Source organism: Nicotiana tabacum, chromosome 23, assembly GCF_000715075.1.
Source record: "Nicotiana tabacum cultivar K326 chromosome 23, ASM71507v2, whole genome shotgun sequence".
NCBI classification, from domain to species: Eukaryota; Viridiplantae; Streptophyta; class Magnoliopsida; order Solanales; family Solanaceae; genus Nicotiana; species Nicotiana tabacum.
Genome location: NC_134102.1, coordinates 110,744,546 through 110,767,420, shown reverse-complemented (window position 1 = coordinate 110,767,420; position 22,875 = coordinate 110,744,546). Strand labels below are relative to the sequence as shown.

At 36.3% G+C, this 22,875-nt stretch overlaps 1 protein-coding gene across 3 annotated transcripts; it reads left to right on the top strand.

The window, feature by feature from the left end:
* Nucleotides 1-2,059: 2,059 nt before the first annotated feature.
* On the top strand, nucleotides 2,060-8,886 carry LOC107787501 (homeobox protein knotted-1-like 3). Of its 3 annotated transcripts, XM_016609096.2 has the most exons (7): nucleotides 2,175-2,319; nucleotides 2,829-3,573; nucleotides 5,989-6,109; nucleotides 7,226-7,413; nucleotides 7,517-7,648; nucleotides 8,068-8,204; nucleotides 8,292-8,737. In XM_016609096.2, exons 2-7 carry the CDS (start codon nucleotides 2,887-2,889, stop codon nucleotides 8,293-8,295), a joined length of 1,269 nt encoding a protein of 422 aa, XP_016464582.2. In that variant the 5' UTR covers nucleotides 2,175-2,319; nucleotides 2,829-2,886; the 3' UTR covers nucleotides 8,296-8,737.
* The last annotated feature ends 13,989 nt before the right edge of the window (nucleotides 8,887-22,875 follow it).

The window sequence follows — 22,875 nt, the reverse complement described above, 5'->3', positions numbered from 1 at the left end:
AGGGTATATACTATTCCGTTGGATTTAATATTAATATTCTGTTTACAAAAAATCGGATATTTAATAACGTTTCTGTTAATATTTACTATTAACAAATAAATTTGGTCCAAAAAATTAATCAATCAATCATTTGACCAAAGCCAAAGCCGAAGCCGAAGGAGCGATGACGACGACAGCGCGAGGCTTGCCTTCTTCTTAACTCTTTAAGAGCTAGAAGAAGTGCAATTATATATATATACCCATCAAAACCTTTTCCTCTTCCAATATGGGACAATGTCCCTTTGTCAAGGAGGGAAACTCAAATATTTTCAATTTCCCTCAATTTCCCATTCACCCTCTTTTAAGCTACATTTAAGCTTAAAAAACCAACATAAATAATAGCTTAATTTTAGATAAAATAGTCACATAATTGATTTAGATTTTCTGAATAATTTCACGTATTACGTTCACATCTTATTGACACTTGTCTAAAAATTATTGTCACATGTTTAACTGGAAGGAGTTCTTGAGATTTGAGTGATCTAAGTTTATATAGATGTAAATAGTAGTGGTGCCGAAGATTTTCGTTTACAAATTTCAAGAGTTTTTTTTTCTTTTCTCTTGAGATGATAAGTGTCTTTTAACTCCAGCTGTTATTTTAAACTATATATATAATAACATTTGAACTCTTACTTTGAGAATAACTTATCTTGAAGCTAAAGCAAGTTAATTACCTTAAAGGTAATATAGTAAGCTTTATATGTGTTTTAACCAACGAGGATATTTGAATATCTGAAGCAACGGAAACTAAATGGGAAAGAAGAAGAGAACAAAACTATATATTCAGACTCGAGTGGCTTATATATGACGAATAAATGAGAAATTTATGAGTTAATTAAACGTGTTATTTGCCATTGAAGGTATAACTAATTAAGTGTGAGTGAATTTGTTGTTGTAATTAAAAGTGGGGTGAACCTTTGTAAATTAAGATTTCATTGATTCTGAGACCTAAGTATCTTATTATTATTAGTAATCATTTTGTAGTTATAGATAAACTAGTCCCTAGTTATATATACTTAGCTAGCTAGCGAGGAAAATTACAAACAATTTATTAATAAATTAATAAGAAAAGTCTACGTAGATTAGGTAAAAGTCAGCTGAAAAATTATTATAAGTAAAAGACGGCAATAACTTGCTTCCAATAAATTACAAACAATTTATAAATTAAATAAAATATAAACAGCTTACTGAATAATGAGAATATTCTGAACATAGTTGACACCTATACCAATAAGAAACCTTTAATTAAATGATAATAGGTTACGCTGACGATTTAGCAAATTTATCACCATTAGTATAATGAGTAATACTATCAGATTTGTTTGAATTTGGCTTAGTTCAGTTGGATTTGACGATGAATGACAATTTGATGAATAAAAAATCGAAGTAAAAATATATTACTAAATCTTGGATCATCGCGCTTGGACAAGGAAGTAATTTTGAGTAGATGATCGGATAAGAAAAAAAACTTTTGGCCAATATTATCCTTGATGAAATGTCATTTGGCACGGGTAAGATTTTACCCCGTCAAATTATCTAAAATTAATATCAATTTAATATATATATATGGTAAGTGCATAGTAAGTGCGTTATTACACAAAAAAGTCGGACAACTCATTTGGTGTAATAGATATAAATTACATTATTAGTCTAACATTTTTTAAATTATCGACTTAAAAAATCAATTATAATGATCCAGTCCATTTTCTTATATTTAAGTGAAATTAAACAGTGAATTACTTCAATAAAAGAATATGATTTTTCACCACCTCTTCATGCTTAATTAATAAAACTTTTATCAAATAAACTACTTACTCAATAAAAAATTATTACCTATTAATATGTTTTAATAATTAATGATTCTATTTCCAATTATTATTCTTAATAATTAGTACTAGAAATGTTCTCTATCTAACGCCCAAAAAAGGGGGAAAATAAATAAAGCACACGTGCGAAGCACGCCTTTATGCAACAATCAAGTAATAAAATATAATTAAAATCAAATGAGAGGGCCATCCTCCTAAACGACAACATGCCACGTAAACAAATCAAGAGCCGTGTATTCTATTCATCCAACGACTAAACCAACCACTTTTAGTCCACCCTCAAAATCACAAACCTCCTTCCCAAGATTTAGGCACCAATACTGAATTCCCATCACCAATTTTCCGAATTTTTTTCCGTCCACCGGAAATCAACCTCCGACATCTTTTCCGGTGAACCCCACCTCCTTCCTGTTAACAGTACATTCATCTGTTCTGGTCCCCCATATGTGCACAGGTATATAACAATACATAATATACATAACCACGGACATATATTCACACCGAAGCTTCCTTTTTTATCTCCATCTTTCTCTCTCTCTCTCTTTCTCTTTTCCTCTTTCTTCTGCCCATTGCTCAAAAAACTCCATTTACACATTATAAATACTTGCTTTCTTCAATATTGAATTGTTTTCTTCTTCTTCTTCTTCTTCTGCCTTTTCTTTCTCGACCAGCAGACTTTATATGATCCTGATAATCAGTATATCTTTTTTCCTGAATCCTGTACTTAGGTTTCTGTTTATTCTACTTCACGTGTAGTCCAATTCGTATTCTGTTTATTTTCGTCTCGAAATAAATAGTGGTACCTATAACCTATTTAGTCGTTGCACTTTCTAAAATTGCAGACCTGTACAAGACCTCAAGTTTCAATTATATATTTGTGGAATAGGATTAGTTAGATCAATTTCTGAAACCATACGGTGAACAATTTGATAGTAGGGTTGGTTTATTTGTTTATATATACAGATGTCAACATCGTTGTGAAATGGTGTGAGTAGAGGTTTGGTTTCGATAAAAGTTGATAATGGCGTATAATCCGAATCATATGTCACAAGAAATGGATATGCACCATTTCTCTGATGAAAATTCAGCAGTTTTAAGGAGTATATTACCGGAACAGCTAGCTCAGTCCTCGCCGGACGTCAAACCGCTTGACCACCAGCAGCCGCCAACGTGGCTCAACAGCGCAATCCTCCGACAGGAAAGTCATTATACCGGTACCGGTGGTCGTGGTGTCGGTGAGAATTTCCTCAATTTGCACTCAAACTCGGAGTCGTCGGCGGCAGCGTCACAAGCCTCAAATCAGTGGCTATCGAGGTCGATTTTACAGAGAAACGTAAGCGATGTTCAAACATCCAATAATTCATCAGCCGTAATCGCCGCCGCCGATTTGAAGAACGACGACGGGAATAATAACAACGATAACGGGAACAACAACGCCGGCGGTCAGTTAACTGATAGTGAAGTCGTCGGTGGCGGCGGCACCGATGGAATTCTGAATTGGCAAAATGCTGGGTATAAAGCTGAAATTTTAGCACATCCATTGTTTGAGCAGTTGTTATCAGCACACGTGGCGTGCTTGCGAATAGCGACGCCTGTGGATCAGTTGCCGAGAATTGATGCACAGCTGGCACAATCACAGCAAGTAGTAGCGAAATATTCCAGCCTTGGACAAAATATTGGTGATGATAAGGAACTTGATCAGTTTTTGGTAAGCTCTTCTTTCTTCTATTTTAACACATGCAATTGCAGTAGAATCTTTTATTTGTATTTGCAGTGATAGACTCTTGTTTTTTTAAAAAGAATTAGGTTTGAAATTTTACTTTTTTCTGAATAACTCTTCACAATTGAATCTGAAAAGTTTGTTTCTTTGTGTTTTATTGCTCTTTCAGATTTGTTTCTTCTTGCTTCTTGTATTTTATTGAATTAGGATGGTCCAGATATTCTGAGACTCAGATCTCCTCTGTCTAAATTTAATGTTTTTACCCCATCTCCTAGTTGGTTTTTCAGAATTTGTTAGCTAAAGTTTTTTTTTTTTTATCTCAGCGGTAAGTTCTGGAAAATGAAATAAAACACTAGTTCTAAGTTCTAACTTAAGGGTCGTTCGGCACGGATAACAATAATAATCCTAGGATAAAGTTTAACTTTATCCCATTTTTAGTTTGCGGTGTTAGCTAATTCCGGGATAACTATAGAAGGGGATAACTAATCACACCTTTGTACCAAATGACCCAAGTCAAGAAATCTGCTGCTGTGTAATTGTGAGTTGATATTTTAAAATTTTGAAATGAGGAGCTATTTTGATGAACATATAGGCTGGGTTTGATATCAGAGGGAAATAGTTCCAAATTCAAAGGTAAAATAGTACTAGTAGTAATTATCTTTGCTGTCCTTGCAACTGCTTCATTATTTTCAATCACTGGTTGGTTGCAGATGTAATAGTAGTAAATACTATAACAAAGTCTTAGCTCATATGTCCTCTAAATAGTAAGACTGACTGAATAAAATGTCAAGTCTTAAAAGACTTGTCACCTGTTTTTTGTATTTACATAATTAAAGACAATGGCATGGGATCATTTTCTGTGGCTCCTAGTTTTCTTTTTAGAACAGGTTGGAATTTCTTTTTGGAATTACTAGCGATAAAAGTAGGTGTCCAGTTTTCAAGAAACAGAAAATAAATGAGGCACCAGCTTCATCCAACTGCAGGAATCTCAATTAATACGTTAACAATTCGATCATGTATATAAGCAAAAATTTTGAGAGAACTTAATTCATATTAGGTGGATATAGTCACTAATTATGGCAGGCTGCTACTTGTAGAGCTTTTGATACTCATGCCCTAATTCTAATGGAAGAAGTAAGTTTTTTATTTGCACTTTTATCTCATTAAGAGGCTTCTGATAAGGTAATTTCTTTAACTCGTCCGAAGGTTGATCAAACCAAGATCAGATGTTAAGTTTCAGCCTGAAAAGTTTCCTTCAATGCTCCATCTGAGAATTATAACCTACTTAATCAGTGGATTCAGACCATTGACTGCAGCATCTCAGTTTTCAAGAATAATAAGATACTATTGCTCTTCATTCACTGCTTTCTGCTAGCACAAAAAGCGCTGATGTAGTCATATGAGAAACTAACGTAATAATTATTTGACAAGACTACGCAATATTGATATTGTCATATTGATATGAAACATAAGGCCAAAGCTGAACATATGTTCTTCTGTTTTTCCTGATCAGGAAAGTGGATAAATTAGTATCTTATGATTTATTTCTGCTTATCTATATAGATGTATTTGTTTTCTGGAACCTTGTGTTGCAGTCTCTTTGTTAACTTAAATGAGGAAATCTGGTAATGCAGACTAATTTGGGTTTTCATTTATATCTACTACTAATTTTTATAAATAAGTCTAACATTTTATTATTGGCACTGTTTATGTAACTAACAAAACCTGCATTGTGGATCCTTGTACTGCATCCTCTTACGTGTTGATATATATGTTTAACAGCAAATAATTTATTTTGCAACACACGATTAATGACTCGGGACACATGGTTAGTAATCAGAACCCCCATTTGCCTTCTGGTCATCACTCTGTGATGTCCAGAAGATGACAGCCTTCCTTGTTTAAGAAAACAATGCAATTTATCACCTAGTAGAGTAGCCTATTCTTTTTGGCCAGGTCAGGACTTAATTTTCATGGTGGTCTTCAATACCTAAAACTATAAGCTTGTGGAAGTCTAGATGTGGTTTGGTTGCATATTAGGAAATTTAGTTCTTTACATTTAGGGTCTCTGAGAAATCAGCATATCCTAGGTTTCTATATCTTAGTCTAAGTGTGGAAATCACTTAGGCAGAGCAGAATCAATTAACAAAGGAAGTTTATAATCTTTCTGGCCAAGCAACACCTTTTTATATGGAGTAAAGAGTGCAGCCTGAGTGTCTGGAGCTTGAGTTATTTTTTACATGATTGAAATAAAAAGAAACAAAATAATAACTTTCAGGCGAATATTCCCTTGATGTTTACACTAACTGCATCTTGCTCTCAGGGCAATATCTTTTATTCATAAACCAAATCTGAAAATAGCTTAATGCTAGAGCTTACTTTTGCTCTCATTTTGTTTTGTAGACACATTACGTGCTGTTGCTTTGTTCTTTTAAAGAACAACTACAACAACATGTCCGTGTTCATGCAATGGAAGCAGTTATGGCTTGCTGGGAGATCGAGCAGTCATTGCAAAGCTTAACTGGTAGGCATCCAATATTCATTTTGGGGCATTTTCATGGTTACTATTTACATATGCCTATTGTGGTTTACTGTTGTCGATTTAATATTTGCTCAGTGTGTGTTTGGAGAGTGAACATATATTGCATGTAAGTTCAGTCTGCCTTTTACCTCTGTTAGAAGTTGAGAAGGCTTGGGGGGAAGTAAAAGCAGTATGTGAACCTACTTCATATTTTTGATCTGGCATTCTTGATTATCATTTTTTTTAGGTGCCTTTCTAGAACAGAAAAACTGTAGGATAATAATTTCATGTCATTTGTTCAAATTTTAACATTTGATTTTCAGTGGCAGAAACTTTTGCCACTCTTTATTCATTAAGTTGGGTAAGTTCTTTGACATATATGTGTCTACTCTGCTAGAAGTATCAAACTAGACAGTTCTAACGTCTGTGGTTGGTTTCGGAAATTGCAAGCATGAAAACATTGTAGCAATGATCATCACGTTGAGGTAAACTATTGAGTTCGAGTTTTCTCTCTGAATATCATCACGTACAATTTGAAAGAATTTCTTATTTGATGTTTTAAGCTTCAAATTAGACTACTTAATATGTAAATCTTCTCATGCCAGTCACACAGTTGAGGAAGAAAAAAGGAAAGTAATTTATTATCTATAGTAAATTGGACTTGTCTCTTTCAAAGATAATATCTTTTCCTCCAATTTGTTGATACTTCTTTTCCGTTTGAGGCTGATAAAAACTCATAACTGGCAGAAAATATGACCTTAATGTGTGTACTTCGCTATTCAGTATGGTAGAATGCACTTCCTTTTTTCTCAATGACCATAAACAATTCTTAACCTTAGGACTTCTGCATGGCTTCTAACCAATTTAACATTTCACGCAATTTAATATTTCACATGTTTCTTGTTTTATTTTTCTTTTGTATTATCTAATAGAAGAGAGGTCTTTGTGAATCTTCCTTGCGCTAACTGGTATCTCTTTTCTTTTTATCTTTTCCCTAGGCTTTTCGGGGTGGCCAGATTTTGATACCTTGATAAAGAATGTTTGAGTTTTAGACAATGAACTGTATATTTTTTAGCCACATACTGAAGTTAATATTGTTTCTACATGCTGCTTATGCAGGAGTTTCTCCAGGAGAAGGTACAGGTGCTACAATGTCGGATGATGAAGATGACCAGGTGGATAGTGAAGCCAATTTGTTCGATGGAAGTTTAGACGGTCATGACGGCATGGGCTTTGGTCTTCCAACAGAGAGTGAGAGGTCATTGATGGAGCGTGTGAGGCAGGAGCTAAAGCACGAGCTGAAACAGGTAGAGTTTTGCTATGATTTGTTTTGAGCTATTCTGGCCCCTATTGTTTTATCAGACTGTGTTTAACTCATCAGCCTCCTCCTCCTCCTCTCTTAATAAATAGGGTTACAAGGAAAAACTTGTGGATATTAGGGAGGAAATTCTGCGAAAGAGAAGGGCAGGAAAACTCCCTGGCGATACTACCTCTGTCTTGAAAGCGTGGTGGCAATCACATGCCAAGTGGCCATACCCCACTGTAAGTTCTTAATTATCAATCTTCCATTCTGATTTTCTTGACCTATAGACTAAATGGCATCCTTTTGTGCATTTTGCACTTGTAAAAGCACACAAATCACCGGAAAGTTTAATTCACCAAAACTGCACCTTTAGCTTATTAGGTAAAGTCTGGAAATACATTTTTTTTGTGGTGTCATCTTTCAAGAGAAATTTAGCTGCTAACTCGTATCAATCTTCGTGAATTTACAGTTATCTGTAATGCATCTAGTGGCTTTTACATGGTAGATCCAAAAGGAAAATGAGTTGATGACATTAACTTGGTGCGATAAGTTTGAAAAATTAGTCTATAGCCGTATCTTTGCTCTGGTTATTACAATTATGCTCTTGCTGCACTTATAACCATCTACTTTCTTTTGTGGTTAATTTGTACACTTGCAGGAGGAAGATAAAGCTAAACTGGTACAAGAAACAGGCCTTCAACTCAAGCAGATAAATAATTGGTTCATCAACCAAAGAAAAAGGAACTGGCACAGCAATGCTTCCTCTTCTACTACTTCGAAGAGCAAACGCAAAAGGTAATGAAAGTTAAGCATATGTAAAAGTTTCTTTTTTCTTAATAAACTGAAAGTGATTTCTGCTAACTTAATTCGAAACTTATCCAGGTGAAACTGCAAACACTGTCATACAAGGGAAGGTATAATCAACTTATTAACAAGCTTCCTTGGATATTTTTGCTCGTGCGTCCAGCTCAATTAGCATATGTGATATTAGTAACACAGTACTATATAGTATATAGAAAGATGATCCTTGATGTGGCTGGATCCAAGGACTCATTCACTTAAAGCAACAGGTCAGTTATTTCTCAACTGCAGAAGAACTGTTAAAAACAGGTGCTAGTACTGCTTACATTACGCGCTAGTGGTTTTCGTATAGTGATCAGATGGGGAGGGATGATGATTAATATATATCAATCAGCTCCGCTTTAATCACAAATTAGTTGGGATTGATATGAATCGTCTGTATTCATTCTGCGTGGATTGAATGGGCGGAAAAGTCAGTGACTCATAACTCATTGCTGACTGATATTACAACATTTTTGTTACTACACTATTTACAATATTTTTGTATGGGTTAGATGTGGGGGTGCACAGTTGAATAAGCTCGGTTTCATCAATAACTTTTCTTGTAGCCATGTAAGATTGACAAAATGTGTACGCTTTCTTATCTCTATAGTTGGCTCATATCATGTTTTTGTTTACAATGTGGAAAAAAAAGAAAAAAAGAATATTATGGTGGTGTTAATATTATATTATGGATACAAATATGTGCATGGAAGTTTATATATGCTGACGGAATTCGCTTAGGTTCAGAAATGATATTTTCCTGAACTGTTTTGGTAAAGTTTAAGATGGAAAGTGGTAAGACAAATAAAAGAAAGGTAACTTATCAACCGAAATTGATAAGTTTTAAATTTTCAATAGTTTTTGCAAACAACCAAATATTAATAAAGAATCACACGTTTATATTTGCTTATTTAATATGTTTAAATGTAAAAAGAATCGAAAATATGCTATCTTTTCTGAACTTTGATTTGTAGAGGTATTGATCTAGTTTCCCTCTAGTTTTTGTATTTTCCTTTTTCTAAATAAACATAAACTGGTTCTTTAAAAAACATATTAAAATTGTAACTAGCAATGAAAAATAGAGTGTCTTAGTGAGATTCAAAATCTTTTTGTTTTGGGCAACTACATAAGACTGTCATTTCTGAATGATAAAGAAAAAACATTCTTTAAAGAAGATGAAAATCCATACATACATCGAACATGTCATATGGAGAGTAAGCCATATGTCACAACCTTTTACTTTCTTCTTGTTGAACACAAAAACATGCAGGGGCGGCCCAACATCATCGGAGGGCTAAGCAAAATCTTAATAAGAGGTCTTAATATATATATAATTTAATGAACATCGTTTTTAAAAAAAATAGACAAGTGAGGATGTGAAATTAAAAAAAATGAGACCTTAGTTTTATGAAATACAGAAAATTAAATGAATTTAACGTTGATTGCATCACAACTGAAATAGGAGAACCCAGAAAACATAAGTGACTCCTTTTTTTTTTAGCAAGTCCCTTTCTATATTTGGTAACAATTCAACTTTAGATTTTTCTTTTTACCATTAATGAGATGATTTCTAGCCCAAAAACTTCTATGATTTATTTAAGATTATAAGTTTCAAAAGCCTTCCTTTATTTCATAAAATCCATGTCCAGTCAAACACTTTCATGTAAATTGGGACGGAGAGAATATAATTTATGTAAGAAAAATAAATAATAAGTTAGATTATTAGATATAGTTACGTGACCAACTAATGAATAGAGAAATATAATTAAGTAAAAAAAGTAAAATAAGATTGACAGAAAACTATTTTAGTTATATTAATTAGAGGAACAAATTAAGTTATTAAAAATTAATATCACAATAAAGAAATAAATTTATCAATAATAAAAGATAATTATATAAATAATATACTACTATGTATAGAAAATACTAGTAATTTTGGGGCCCTTAAATATTTGGGGTCTAAAACAAGTATTTCACTTGCTTTAGAGTTGGGCCGCCCCTGAAAACATGGCCATACTAGAAAAATGTTCCTCGAGTTCGAGCAAATGCAATGTTTATTATTGCAGACAAAAACAAAAGTTAGCATATATACAATCTGCCCATACATCATTAACGAAGATAAAATCCACATATATGGAGAGTAAATACCACTATAAGTAACGTGTTATAAGGTGGGATAGATGGATACACACTTAACTAGATATCTCGGGTTCAAACCTTGGACGGACGAAATTTTTCGGTAGGAAGTATTTTCATCTTGGATGAGTCATACGTGAAAAGTCAAGTTAGTGAATTTTAAATGCGAGATGGTTAAATAAATAAAATATTACTTTCAGACTCGTGATGTTTGAAAAAAGGGAATCTAAAAACAAGTGATCTGATATATCAACGCTTTCTCTTCATTTCTTAACTTTTCCTTTATCTAACAGTAGAATAATTATCCATATAAAACAAAAATGAATACCGTTTTTTCAGAATTTTTTAGGACCTTATCACCTTATTGTTGTCATTATAGCAAAGCCTTGTCATTCTTATTTCTCAGCTTTCTTTTGTTGCTTTGAAATACTATATGTTATCCCATTCCAAATTGAATATTGAGTATCTCACGTTGACTATGAGCCTATGAGTTATGGAACTACAAATCTTTCACTCGTTTTGTTACGAATATTTGGAGCTTCATAGACTACAACGGATGAGATAAACTTATTAATCTATCGGCTCATGAACCCTAGCAATGCTCATTCATGTAAATACATTAGTTGAGACGTGTTCATAATGTTAAACTAGTGATTGATTAATTGCCAAGTATAATTGCGTCAATAACTCTAATTATATTTGTTGCAATTTATAGGTTAAAAATTAGTCTAGATATTTATTCTTTAAGAAAATTCAATTATGCAACAACAACAAACTCAGTGTAATCCCACAAAATAAGGAGTGAAATGTACCTATACCTTAACCCTACCTTACGAAGGTAGAGAGATTGATTCAGATAAACTCTCGACTCAAGCAGAAACAAAGAAAATTTAATTATGCGTATATAAATATATATACAATTGAATGCGGCGAGTGCGTCAACAACATCCGCCACAAAGAAAACTTATATTTGGTAATTTGGAATAGTGAAATAGTACATCATCATCAGAGAATGGTTTGACGATGTGGAGCTGCAAAACGAGAAGCAAAATCAGGATAATTTGGACCATCGGTTTCTCTAATATAATCACCATTATCAAAATTATCTGCATATATAGCTTTTTGCATCATAATTAATTAAGGGTAACCCTCCTTTTTTGTTTGCCACTAATATTATTCGAACGTGTAATCATGAAAATCCTCTTCTTAGTAGAGGCGGATCCAGGATTTGAAACTTATGGGTTCTTACCGTAATTTCAAATTAATATGCAATAATATCTGGGTTCACAGTTAGATATTTACAAATATTTAGTAAATTTTTTAATATAAATACATGATCTACGCAAAAGTTACTGAGTTCTCGGGAACCCATAGCCAATGCTCTAGGTCGCCCCTGCTTCTTAGCCGCTACTAATACCTTCGACTTTAGCATGTTTTCTTTAATCCCTTTTACCTCCTTTTCTGCTTCTTCCTCTAGCACTAGCAAGCACGTACTCAATACATCCTTTTTTCCTCTACTTCTGAAACTAAGCTGCCGTATTAATGTAAAACATCCATCTTCTTGCATGGTAAAAACTGCAGATAATTATGCTCCCTTTGTTGCCTTTTTTGTTCTTCTATTGTACGTATGAATTTTGGCTTGTATGCGGTGGGACGTATTTATTACTCTCTTCGTTCACTTTTACTTGTCCAATATACTAAAAATAAATTTTCACTTTTACTTGTTCATTTTAACAAATCAAGAGAAAGATAAATTTTTTTTTCTTGTTTTACCCTTATTATATATACCTACTAATTCCCCAAATTATTTTTCAATATTTTTTGAAATGCTATCATTAATATGGGTAAAATTGTAAAATACATACTTTATTTATTTTTTCTTAAAGGGAGTACAAACTCAAAAGTGGTCAACTAAAAATGAACGGAGTGAATATTAAGCAACTTGTTTAAATTATTACCTTAATATCTTTCTATAATATATAGTTGCAAGTCAAATCAATTACCTTAATTTCCATATTCAACCACGCCGCAAATTTTTTGGGCACATTGGTTTATCAATAATATGAAGATGATCTTGGTATAAAATTCAGAATTATTTTATTATTAGTGAGAAAAAACAAGGAGGTCAAGGTTAAAATTGACTATAAGCAAAAATTATCCGTGCTGTTTATTGATTTTAAAATCAAACACACGTTTTAGATATACATCATATATACCTTTGCAATGAACCAAACAAATCACAAGTACTAAATAATCTAGGGGTTACTAATCGAAATATAACAATTTCGGTCTGCATTATAATCCCAACATCATTTTATGTGCGAACCAAACTACCGTTTGTCCACTGCTCCCGGGTAAAAACAAAGGTAAAAAATGATTGTGCCGTGTTTGAACAGTAATTTTGAGAATCGCTAACGAAAGATAAAATTTATTAATTAGTTACATACATAACCATGGAGTAATAAGGTTTAATTTCTAGTATATATAGCAACTGAAATGTAATCATCAAAATTCTAACCTCGCATAAATTGGACCCGACGAGCGTGAACGTACCATTAATGTTGTTGCCTCTTCTAAACTCCTTTTACCTTGTTGTGCGAGACGTTTAGAGATGGATTCAGAATTTAAAACAATGAGCAAACCATTGGATAACCTTTAATAAATTTTATATGCATATATATACTTTGCGTCCAATGCCGTAATTTTACGTGCACCCACTGTTTCTATATATGTTGGATTTGCGTCTAGTTAGTGTCTTCTTAATTGTATCTTCTGGCCTCTGTTATAATGCCGTTGTTTACTTCAGACATTGGCATTTCAAGACTTCTCCTCACCTCTTCTATGGCTCGTGTCCTTTCATTTGATGGCAATTTAAAGCTTTTACTCTTCATCTCTGGCCTTGACGTTGTAACTTTTGGCAATGTCAACTCATCCATATTATTATTATTATTATCTTGTCTTAATATATTGCTTTTTGGCATTTTCCCTTTGGAAGGAGGAGATAATGGCAATCTTGCTGCAAAATTCCTTGCAGGAAAATCCTCATAATCATCAAATGATGTCTCATCATCTTCAAAATTCATAGCATAACTAAGGGGATCATAGCTAAGATCTGCTGACACGTGGCGACGATGTCTACCCATACGATGAATGAAACTCTTACATTTTCTTCTAATCTCTGGCAAATTATTATGATCATGTGTTGTTTTGTTACGAAACCAACATGACGATAACTTGCTTGGACTTGATAAAGATTCAAAAAGATCTGAACGACGATGACCATTAAAACAACATGATAAACTCGAGGATGTTTTACCCCGTCTTGTCCTTAAAGATGAGGTATCATGTTCATTCTCCATTGACATGAAAAAAATTGTTGTGTGACCTTCCTAAGGAAAAGGGAAAATGCAACTCTAATTTCAAGCAAAGATGAAGGGGAAAAAGCTTAGAAGTTGAAAGAAGAAGAAGGTGATGGGAAAGATTGAAAAAGAATATTGCATGCAAACTTGGTTGAAGTTTTAATTGGTTGAAAAAACATACTCAACATTTGGCTGGTTACACGTAAATTAAGGGTAAAAAGGGTGAGAAATGAGAAAATTACTCTTAACATATTTTATTTGCTAAATTTTCCAACCAAAGTAAAATGAAATAGCAAGAAGGTGTTATATTCCCAATAAAAATATTACTGAGCGATTTTAAATAATCTAACTAGTAAGAATTTGAAGAGAAAAAAAGTAGACAATGCTGGACTAATAGTAGACTGATACTCAAACATTGGCTGGTAATACGTAAATCAAGAAAAAAAAATGGCGAGGACGATGGCATATAGATAAGTCCCATGCCGATCAAAATTGGTAACGTAATCTCGTTAGAAAGCTGCAAATTTGATTTGAGTATGACATATATATTTAATCTTTTTCACTTTTTTTTATGTGTCCACATGAGTTTTAATATATACTCTATCTATTTTAATTTTTATGTCACACTTTCCTTTGTAGTGTATTCTCAAAGTGACACATTTATGTATTAAAAAATAACTTTAAACTTTTATTTTATCCTTAATAATAAACTTTTTATAATTACACAAGTATTATGGTCTCACAAAGTTTTTAACCTTTACACGTTAAAGATTCTTTTAAACTTCGATATTGAGTCAAAGTAGTTCATATAAATTGAAATGGAGGAGTACTAATTACCCAAGATATCATCTGAGATAGTTTTTTAATACAGTACTGGAGACTAACTTATGAATAATGTACATTAGACTATGAATAGAGAGAAATTGCAATATGTTATAAAGCACACATAGCTTTTACGATGAAAGTTCCTCTGTTAATAGTAAAGTTTTCATACCTAATAGGTGGATATATAATAAGTTGATAATACCAAAGTTTATAATTTATTCCTATACTATAAATGAGAATAACCAGATCATGGTCACCATATGTGCCTGGCCACCCCGAGGTTAATTTAGTCATTAGCATTATTCCTGCTTTAATCATTTTGTCCTTCTCGCATTGGAGGTGCATATTCTAGCACAATTTGTATTATATGGACAAAAATGTCAGGTTCCGCCTGCTTGGTAGAATTAGCGTTTACAAAGAGTTGTTTTGCCCCCTGCAGCAACAACAACAACAACAACAATAATTCCACTAGTGAGGTCTGGGGAGGGTAGTGTATACGCAGACTTTATCCCTATCCTGAGGTAGAGAGGCTGTTTTCGATAGACCCTCGGCTCCCTCCCTCCAAGAACTCCCCACCTTGCTCTTGGGGTGACTCGAACTCACAACCTCTTGGTTGGAAGTGGAGGGTGCTCACCACTAGAGCAACCATTTGCCCTTACACTATCTACTTATTACTTACCTTTTTTCTTTAGTTTTCCATAAATCCTAGGTACTTTTGAGCCCTCTTGTCACGACCCCAATTTCCTACCTTAGGACGTCGTGATGACACCTAGTCTTTAAGACTAGATAAGCCTAACACGTGCTGATTATTAATGAAATTTAACTAACTTAACTGCAATATATTAAGTAATATCTGATACAACATAGTTGAGCCAACGTCAATCATACAACCCCAAAACCGATAGTACAAGTCATAAGCTTTTCTAAGAGTCACTAAAAATAATAATACATCATTGTCCCGGAATAATAGGAAACATTGGAAATAAAATACAACAGAAGGTGTCTTCGGAGCATGCGAATGTCAAGCATGTATACCTTGAAGTCTCTAGCTACGCAGACATAAGTCTCAAACCAACTCGATCATAAGTACCTGGATATGCACAAAAAGTGTTCAGAAGCGTAGCATAAGTACACCACAGCTGTACCCAGTAAGTATCAAGCCTAATCTTGGTAGAATAGTGATAAGGCTAGGTCAAGACACCTACCAGACATGTAAACCTGTGCGGGATATAACTTAAAGCTAACAATGGAAAGAACGTCAAATGTAAGACCAACAACAGAAGGATCACAAATTTACAATCAACAGTGAAAATAATAGAAGCACGAATAGCAACAAGAAATAAACGAATAATAAAGAAATAGGTGACAACTCAATCAATCAAATCGTTCCCTATGCATAATTTACAATAAGAATTATTCGAGGTACCACTCCTCAAAATCTCAAATCATAAGTCACAACTTTCAAATCTTACACGTATGGCATCTCGTGCCCACATTTTTTCAAATCACTTTCGCACGACAAAAACCCATACGCCCCATGTATATTGTATCTATGTCAAATGCTAATTAAAATGTTCAAGAGATTTATTTATATACGATAAGGCATAATAATAACCTTGAATAAAGTAGGAAATCAAATGAGAAAATGAGTTTATTTTAGAAATCATTTGGGTAAAGAAAATAATATTTTAAAATACAATAAAGCATCGGATAAACTACTGAATTAAATATAGAATTTGTTAAATTAAAACTTAATATCCATTTTTAAGTAAAGTAAAAACATCAGATAGGATAAGTAGTTTAAGTTTAGAAATCAATTAAAGTGAAATATGACAGCTATTAAGAATAGTAAAGTACCGAATGAAACGACGAGTTTGAACTTAAGAGTCACATAAGGGAAGCATGTTAATAATTCTTTTATTTAAAACTGCTATATTACCAAAAACTCGGCAGGGTATGAGATAATAACTTTGCACAGTAAATTCATCTAAAAAATCAATTCACCAAGTAACTACGGAAGCATAGATTGACACCTTGAAGTAATACAACATTCACGTAGGATGCATGACTCACGCAAGACATAACAACAACAACAAGTATAACACACACAATCCGTTGCGGCGCGCAACCCGATCCCACATTATCATCATTTATCAATATTATAATCCTCCCTTATTCCACCATTGTATCAATAAGCAAGATCAAGTATCACGTATACAAACCGTTGTGGCGCGTAACCCGATCCCATCGTATCATCATTTATCAATATCACAATCCTCCCTTATTTCACCCGTTGCGGCGTGCAATCCGATCTACAAGCAATTTAAATTAACAACAACAATCCAATAACTTAATTTACAAGAATTTCTACAATCTAAGGGTACGAGTACACGACAATAAAGGAACCACGTAATAATCAAAGAAATACAATAAATATTACAAAAATAACAGAGCAAGTAAAGCATGTGACAACTAAGGGGTGCAAGTAAAACAATTAAGACAAGTAAAAAATAGGCACGAAGTGACGGAAGGGACGAACAATTCAATATTTTCACAACAAATAGCTCATGGTTGTAACGACCCGGCATGTCGTTTTGAGAGTATTAGCCTCGAACCCCTAATTATTGATCCCTCTATTTCATTTTGTGGTTACATAACTACCGGGAGGATTTATTTTTTATTTCGGAGTGAAATGGGACACATAATCCCTAAAAATAGAAGTCTAAGTCGTAGGAATTGACCGTAGTTCGAATTGTGTGAAGACGACTCCAGAATGGAGTTTCGACGGTTCTAATAGCTCCGTAGGGATATTTTGGTCTTAGAAGCATGTTCGGATATTGAATTAGAGGTCCATAGGTCATTTTAGCGTCAATTGGCGAAAGTTGAAAAATTGGATGATTTTTTGGAAAGCTTGACCGGGAGTGGACTTTTTGATATCGGGGTCAGATTTCAATTTTGAAAGTTGGAGTAGGTCCGTAATGTCAATTATGACTTGTGTGCCAAATTTGAGGCCAATCGTACTTGATTTGATAGGTTTCGGCATCGGGTGTAGAAGTTTGAAGTTTAAAAGTTCATTAGACTTGAATCAATGTGTAATTGGTCTTGTTAGCATTGTTTGATGTGATTTAAAGACTCGACTAAGTCTGTATGATATTTTAGGACTGGTTGGTATATTTGGTTGAGGTCCCTGGAGCCTCGGATTGATTCTGGATGGTTAATGGATCAAAAGTAGAAGTTGTGAGATTGCTGAAGACTGAGCTCTGCTGGTGTAACCGCACCTGCGGGAGCTTTGATTGCAGGTGTGAGCTCGCAGGTGCGGGATGTGTTGGGCAAATGCGGAGGAATAGACTGGGGACTAGGGAGCGCAGATGCGGCAGGAATTCTGCAGGTGCGGACTCGCACCTGCGCTTAGAGGGTCGCAGAAGTGTAAGCATGGGTGATGAGGCTGGTCCGCAAAAGCGGGTTTGTTTGTGCAGATGCGCGCCGGCAGAACCGGGGACTTGATCGCAAAAGCGGTTGGGCGGCTTAGTGGCCTCCGCAGATGCGAAGGGAGGACCGCAAATGTGGTGCCGCTGAAGCGGCTAATGTGGCCGCAGAAGCGAAAAGCTTGGGCAGATTATATTTCAAAAATGAGGGTTTGAGTTCATAACACAAAATTATTTTTGGGAGCTCGGTGGGAGGTGATTCTTGGAGATATTTTCACGCGGATGATTGGGGTAAGTGATTCTTACCTAGTTTTGGCTAATTTCCACGATTATGTCTTTAATTTCATCATTTAATTAGTGATTTGGGTTGAGAAATTTGGGGCAAAATGGTGGAAGTACTTAGACCAAAATTTTGGGAATTTAAAGGCGAATTGAGGTCGGATTTGAGTAATTTTGGGTATGGGTGAACTCGATATCGAATGGGTGTTAGTATTTTGTGACTTGTATCTGATTCCGATACGTGGGCTCGGGTCGAATTTTTGGGGTGATTTTTCAATTCCTTGCTAAAGTCATAGTTTCATTATTTAAATTAGTTTTTTGTAGTCGTATTTATAGTATGTAATTGCTTTTGGCTAAATTTGGGCCGTTCGGAGTTGAAAAGTTGAGTGAAAGGAAATCCTATCAATTGATTGAGCGAGATTTGAGGTAAGTGACTTGTCTAACCTAGTGTGGGGGAAATCCCCTTAGGATTTGGTATTGTTGTAAAAATTCGTGATATGTGAGCACTGTGTACGCGAGGTGACGAGTGCGTACACAGGCTAAATGTGAAAATTCTGGTTCTTGCTGAGTAGTCTTCTTTTAAATTCCTTAACTGAGTTGCCTTAGCATGTGTAGTTGTCATGTTTAGCCTAGTATCGCATATCTATGTGTCTTAACGTTTACTTGAAATTTATGCAACATGCTTAGTTGAATTACTTGCCTTCGTGATCTTGTATTCAGTCTCTAACTGTATGATTCCTTGTTATAAATTCGTTGTTCCATGGGTTATGAGTTGTGTATTTATTTTTAGGACTACGAGGCGGTACCTCGGGCGCTCCTCCTGTTGTGTATTTACTTTTGGCACTACGAGGCGGTACCTTGGGAGATCCCCTGTTGCATATTTACTTTTGGGACTACGAGGCGGTACCTCGGAGATCCCCTGTTGCATATTTACTTTTAGGACTACGAGGCGGTACCTCGGGAGATCCCCCTGTTGTGTATTTACATTTGGGACTACGAGGCGATATCTCGTTGTTCATTTCTTAGTCACTTCATTGTATTATTATATTTTCTGCCTCATTTCCTTTTATTCCAGTAGGGCCCTGACCTGACCTCATCACTACTCTACTGAGGTTAGGTTTGGCACTTACGGGGTACCATTGTGGTGTACTCATACTATACTTCTGCACATCTTTTGTGAAGATCCAGGTTCTTCCTACTAGGCCATATACCAGTGAGCTGGACCGTATGTGGAGACTTCAAGAGCCAGTGCCCGCAGACCTCGGAGTCCCCCTCTATCCTTATTATGTTGTTTTTTTATTCTCTTTAGACTCTTATGTATAAAGACACTTAGTATTTTTTCTTAGAAGCTTGTGACTTATTTCTACCGGATTTTGGGAATTGTAATTATTTGAATCGCAATTTTCTATTTATATTTCATGTGTTGAGATTTGAGTTCAGTTTTATTTTTAGTTATTTCGCAAATTGTTATGCATACCTAGTATTAGAGACTAGGTGCCATCACGACATCCTACAGAGGGAAATTGGTGTCATGATAAGTTGGTATTAGAGCACTAGGTTCATAGGTGTTATGAGTCACAAGCAGATTTAGTAGAGTCTCGCGGATCGGTATGGAGACGTCTGTACTTATCTTCGGGGGGCTATGGTATTGTTAGAAAAATTTCACTTCTTTGACTCTTTGTCGTGCGAACTTGTTGACTTCGGGATTCTAAACTTTTGTCTTTCTATTCTCTCACATATGGTGAGGACACGTATAGCTGGATCAGATGACCAGACACTCGCGCCCCCTGCTAGAGCCGCGAGAGGCCGGGGTCGGGGTAGAGGCCGAGGACGTCCACGTGGTGCAGCCAGAGCACCCGCACGAGCTGCTACAGAGGAGCCACCAGTAGCCCTAGCTGGAGGGCAGGCACCTGAGATGCATGTTACTGCACCAGCCCTTCAGGAGACTCTAGCCCAGTTTCTGAGCATGTTCAACACCTTGGCTTAGGAACGATTGATACCACTTGCTCCTACCACATTTCAGGCCGGGGGAGGAGCACAATCTCCCGCCGCCCATACCCAGAGCAGCGAGTTCAGGTCGACCAGGTTCCAGAGATCATACCGATGCAGCCGGTAGCTCCAGTTCAGCCCGAGGTTAGGGCAGTAGTTTCTGCGGAGAAGCAGCTCATGCTCGAGAGGTACAAAAAGTACCACCCTCCTACTTTCAGTGGCTTGGCATCAGAGGATGCCCAGGGTTTTCTTGAGGAATGCCATCGTATCCTCCATACTATGGGTGTTGCGGAGACTAATGGGGTTTCTTTTACTACGTTCCAACTTAGAGGAGCGACTTATTAGTGGTGGCAAACTTATGAGTTTGGTAGTCCGGCCGAGGCAGTTTCACTCACTTAGACTCAGTTCTTAGATATGTTCTTGAGGGAGTATGTCCCTCAGAGTCTCAGAGATGCATGGCGTGTAGAGTTTGAGCAGTTGCACCAGGGTTTCTATGACGGTGTCAGAGTATGCGGCCCGATTCAGTGATTTGGCTAGGCATGCACCAGGCTTGGTTACTACTATTCGAGAGCGGGTTCATCGGTTTATTAAGGGGCTCAACCCCAATATCAGATTTAGCATGGTCCGAGAGCTGGAAATGGATATTACGTACCAGTAGGTAGTGGGGATTGCTAAGAGGTTGGAGGGAATGCTGACTCGGGATAGAGAGGAGAGAGAGGCCAATAGGTCTCAAGAGTCTAGCACTTATAGTGGTACTCGTTCCCCAGCTGCATCTCGTTAGGGCAAGGGTTATATGGGTCGCCCTGTTCATTCAGCACTTCCAGCAGCCAGCGGTACTCCGGCCATTCCTAGGCCCCAGGATCCCTATTATGCACCACCAGTGTATAGCGTACCTCCTGTACGGGGTGCTTTTAGTGGTCAGTCCAGTCGATCAGGCCCGATTCAGTCGTAACAACCACGTCCGTCGAGAGCTTATTTTGAGTGTGGCGACACTCGCCATATGGTGAGAGATTGCCCCAGGCTTAGGAGGGGTACACCTCCACAGATTTTTCAGGCACCGCATGCTCTACCGGGTCCTCAGGCTATGGTTACAACACTATCTACCACCCCACCTGCACAGCCAGCAAGAGGTGGAGGTCGGACAGGTAGAGGCCACCCTAGAGGGGGAGGCCAAGCCAGATATTATGCCCTTCCTGGTAGGACGGAGGCAGTTGCATCCGATTCTGTCATCACATGTATTATCCCGGTCTGTCATAGAGATGCATCAGTCTTATTTGATCCAGACTCCACTTATTCTTGTGTGTCATCTTATTTTTCATCGTATTTAAGTGTATCCCCTGATTCCTTGAGTTCACTTGTCTATGTGTCTACACCCGTGGGTAATTCTCTTGTTGTTGATCATGTGTATCAGTCGTGTTTGATTGTTCTTAGTGGTTTTAAGACCAGAGCCGATTTATTATTGCTTAGTATGGTGGATTTCGATGTTATTTTGGGCATGGACTGGTTGTCGCCCAATCACGCTATCCTTGATTATCACGCCAAGACGGTGACGTTGGCTATACCAGGTCTACTATGGCTAGAGTGGAGAGGTAGCTTAGATCATGTTACTAGCAGGGTTATCTCATTTCTTAAGGCTTAGCAAATAGTTAAGAAGGGGTGTGATGCATGTCTGGCCTATGTGAGGGATGTTAGTATTGATACTCCTACCGCCGAGTCAGTTCCGATAGTGAGGGATTATTCAGACGTATTTCCGGCAGATCTTCCGGGCATGTCGCCCGACAGAGATATTGTCTTTGGCATTGATTTGTTACCGTGCACTTAGCCCATTTCTATTCCACCTTATCGTATAGCCCCAACAGAGTTGAAAGAATTAAAGGAACAATTGCAAGAGTTGCTTGATAAGGGCTTCATTCGGCCTAGTGTGTCGCCTTGGGGTGCCCTTGTCTTGTTTGTAAAGAAGAAGAATGGTTCTATGCGAATGTGTATTGATTATCGCCAGTTGAAAAAGGTTACATTGAAGAATATGTATCCATTGCTACGTATTGATGACCTATTTGATCAGCTTCAGGGTGCCAGAGTATTCTCTAAGATCGATTTGCGTTCAGGCTATCATCAGTTGAAGATTCAGGAGCCAGATATCCCGAAGACTGCTTTCAGGACTCGGTATGGTCATTACGAGTTCTTTGTGATGTTTTTTGGGCTGACCAACGCCCTAGCACCATTCATGCACTTGATGAACAGTGTATTTCATCCCTATCTTGACTCCTTTATCATTGTATTTATTGACGACATTCTGGTGTACTCTCGTAGTTGGGAGGATCATGAGCAGCACCTGAGGAGTATGCTTCAGACCTTGAGAGAAAAGAAGTTGTATGCAAAATTTTCGAAGTGTGAGTTCTGGCTAGATTCAGTGGCATTTTTGGGTCATGTGGTATCGAGTGAGGGGATCAAGGTAGACCCGAAGAAGATTGAAGCAGTACAAAGTTGGCCCAGACCATCCTCAGCTACGAAGATCCAGAGTTTTCTTGGCTTGGCGGGGTATTTCTGTCGATTTGTAGAGGGTTTCTCGTCTATTGCAACACCTATGACCAGATTGACCCAGAAGAGTGC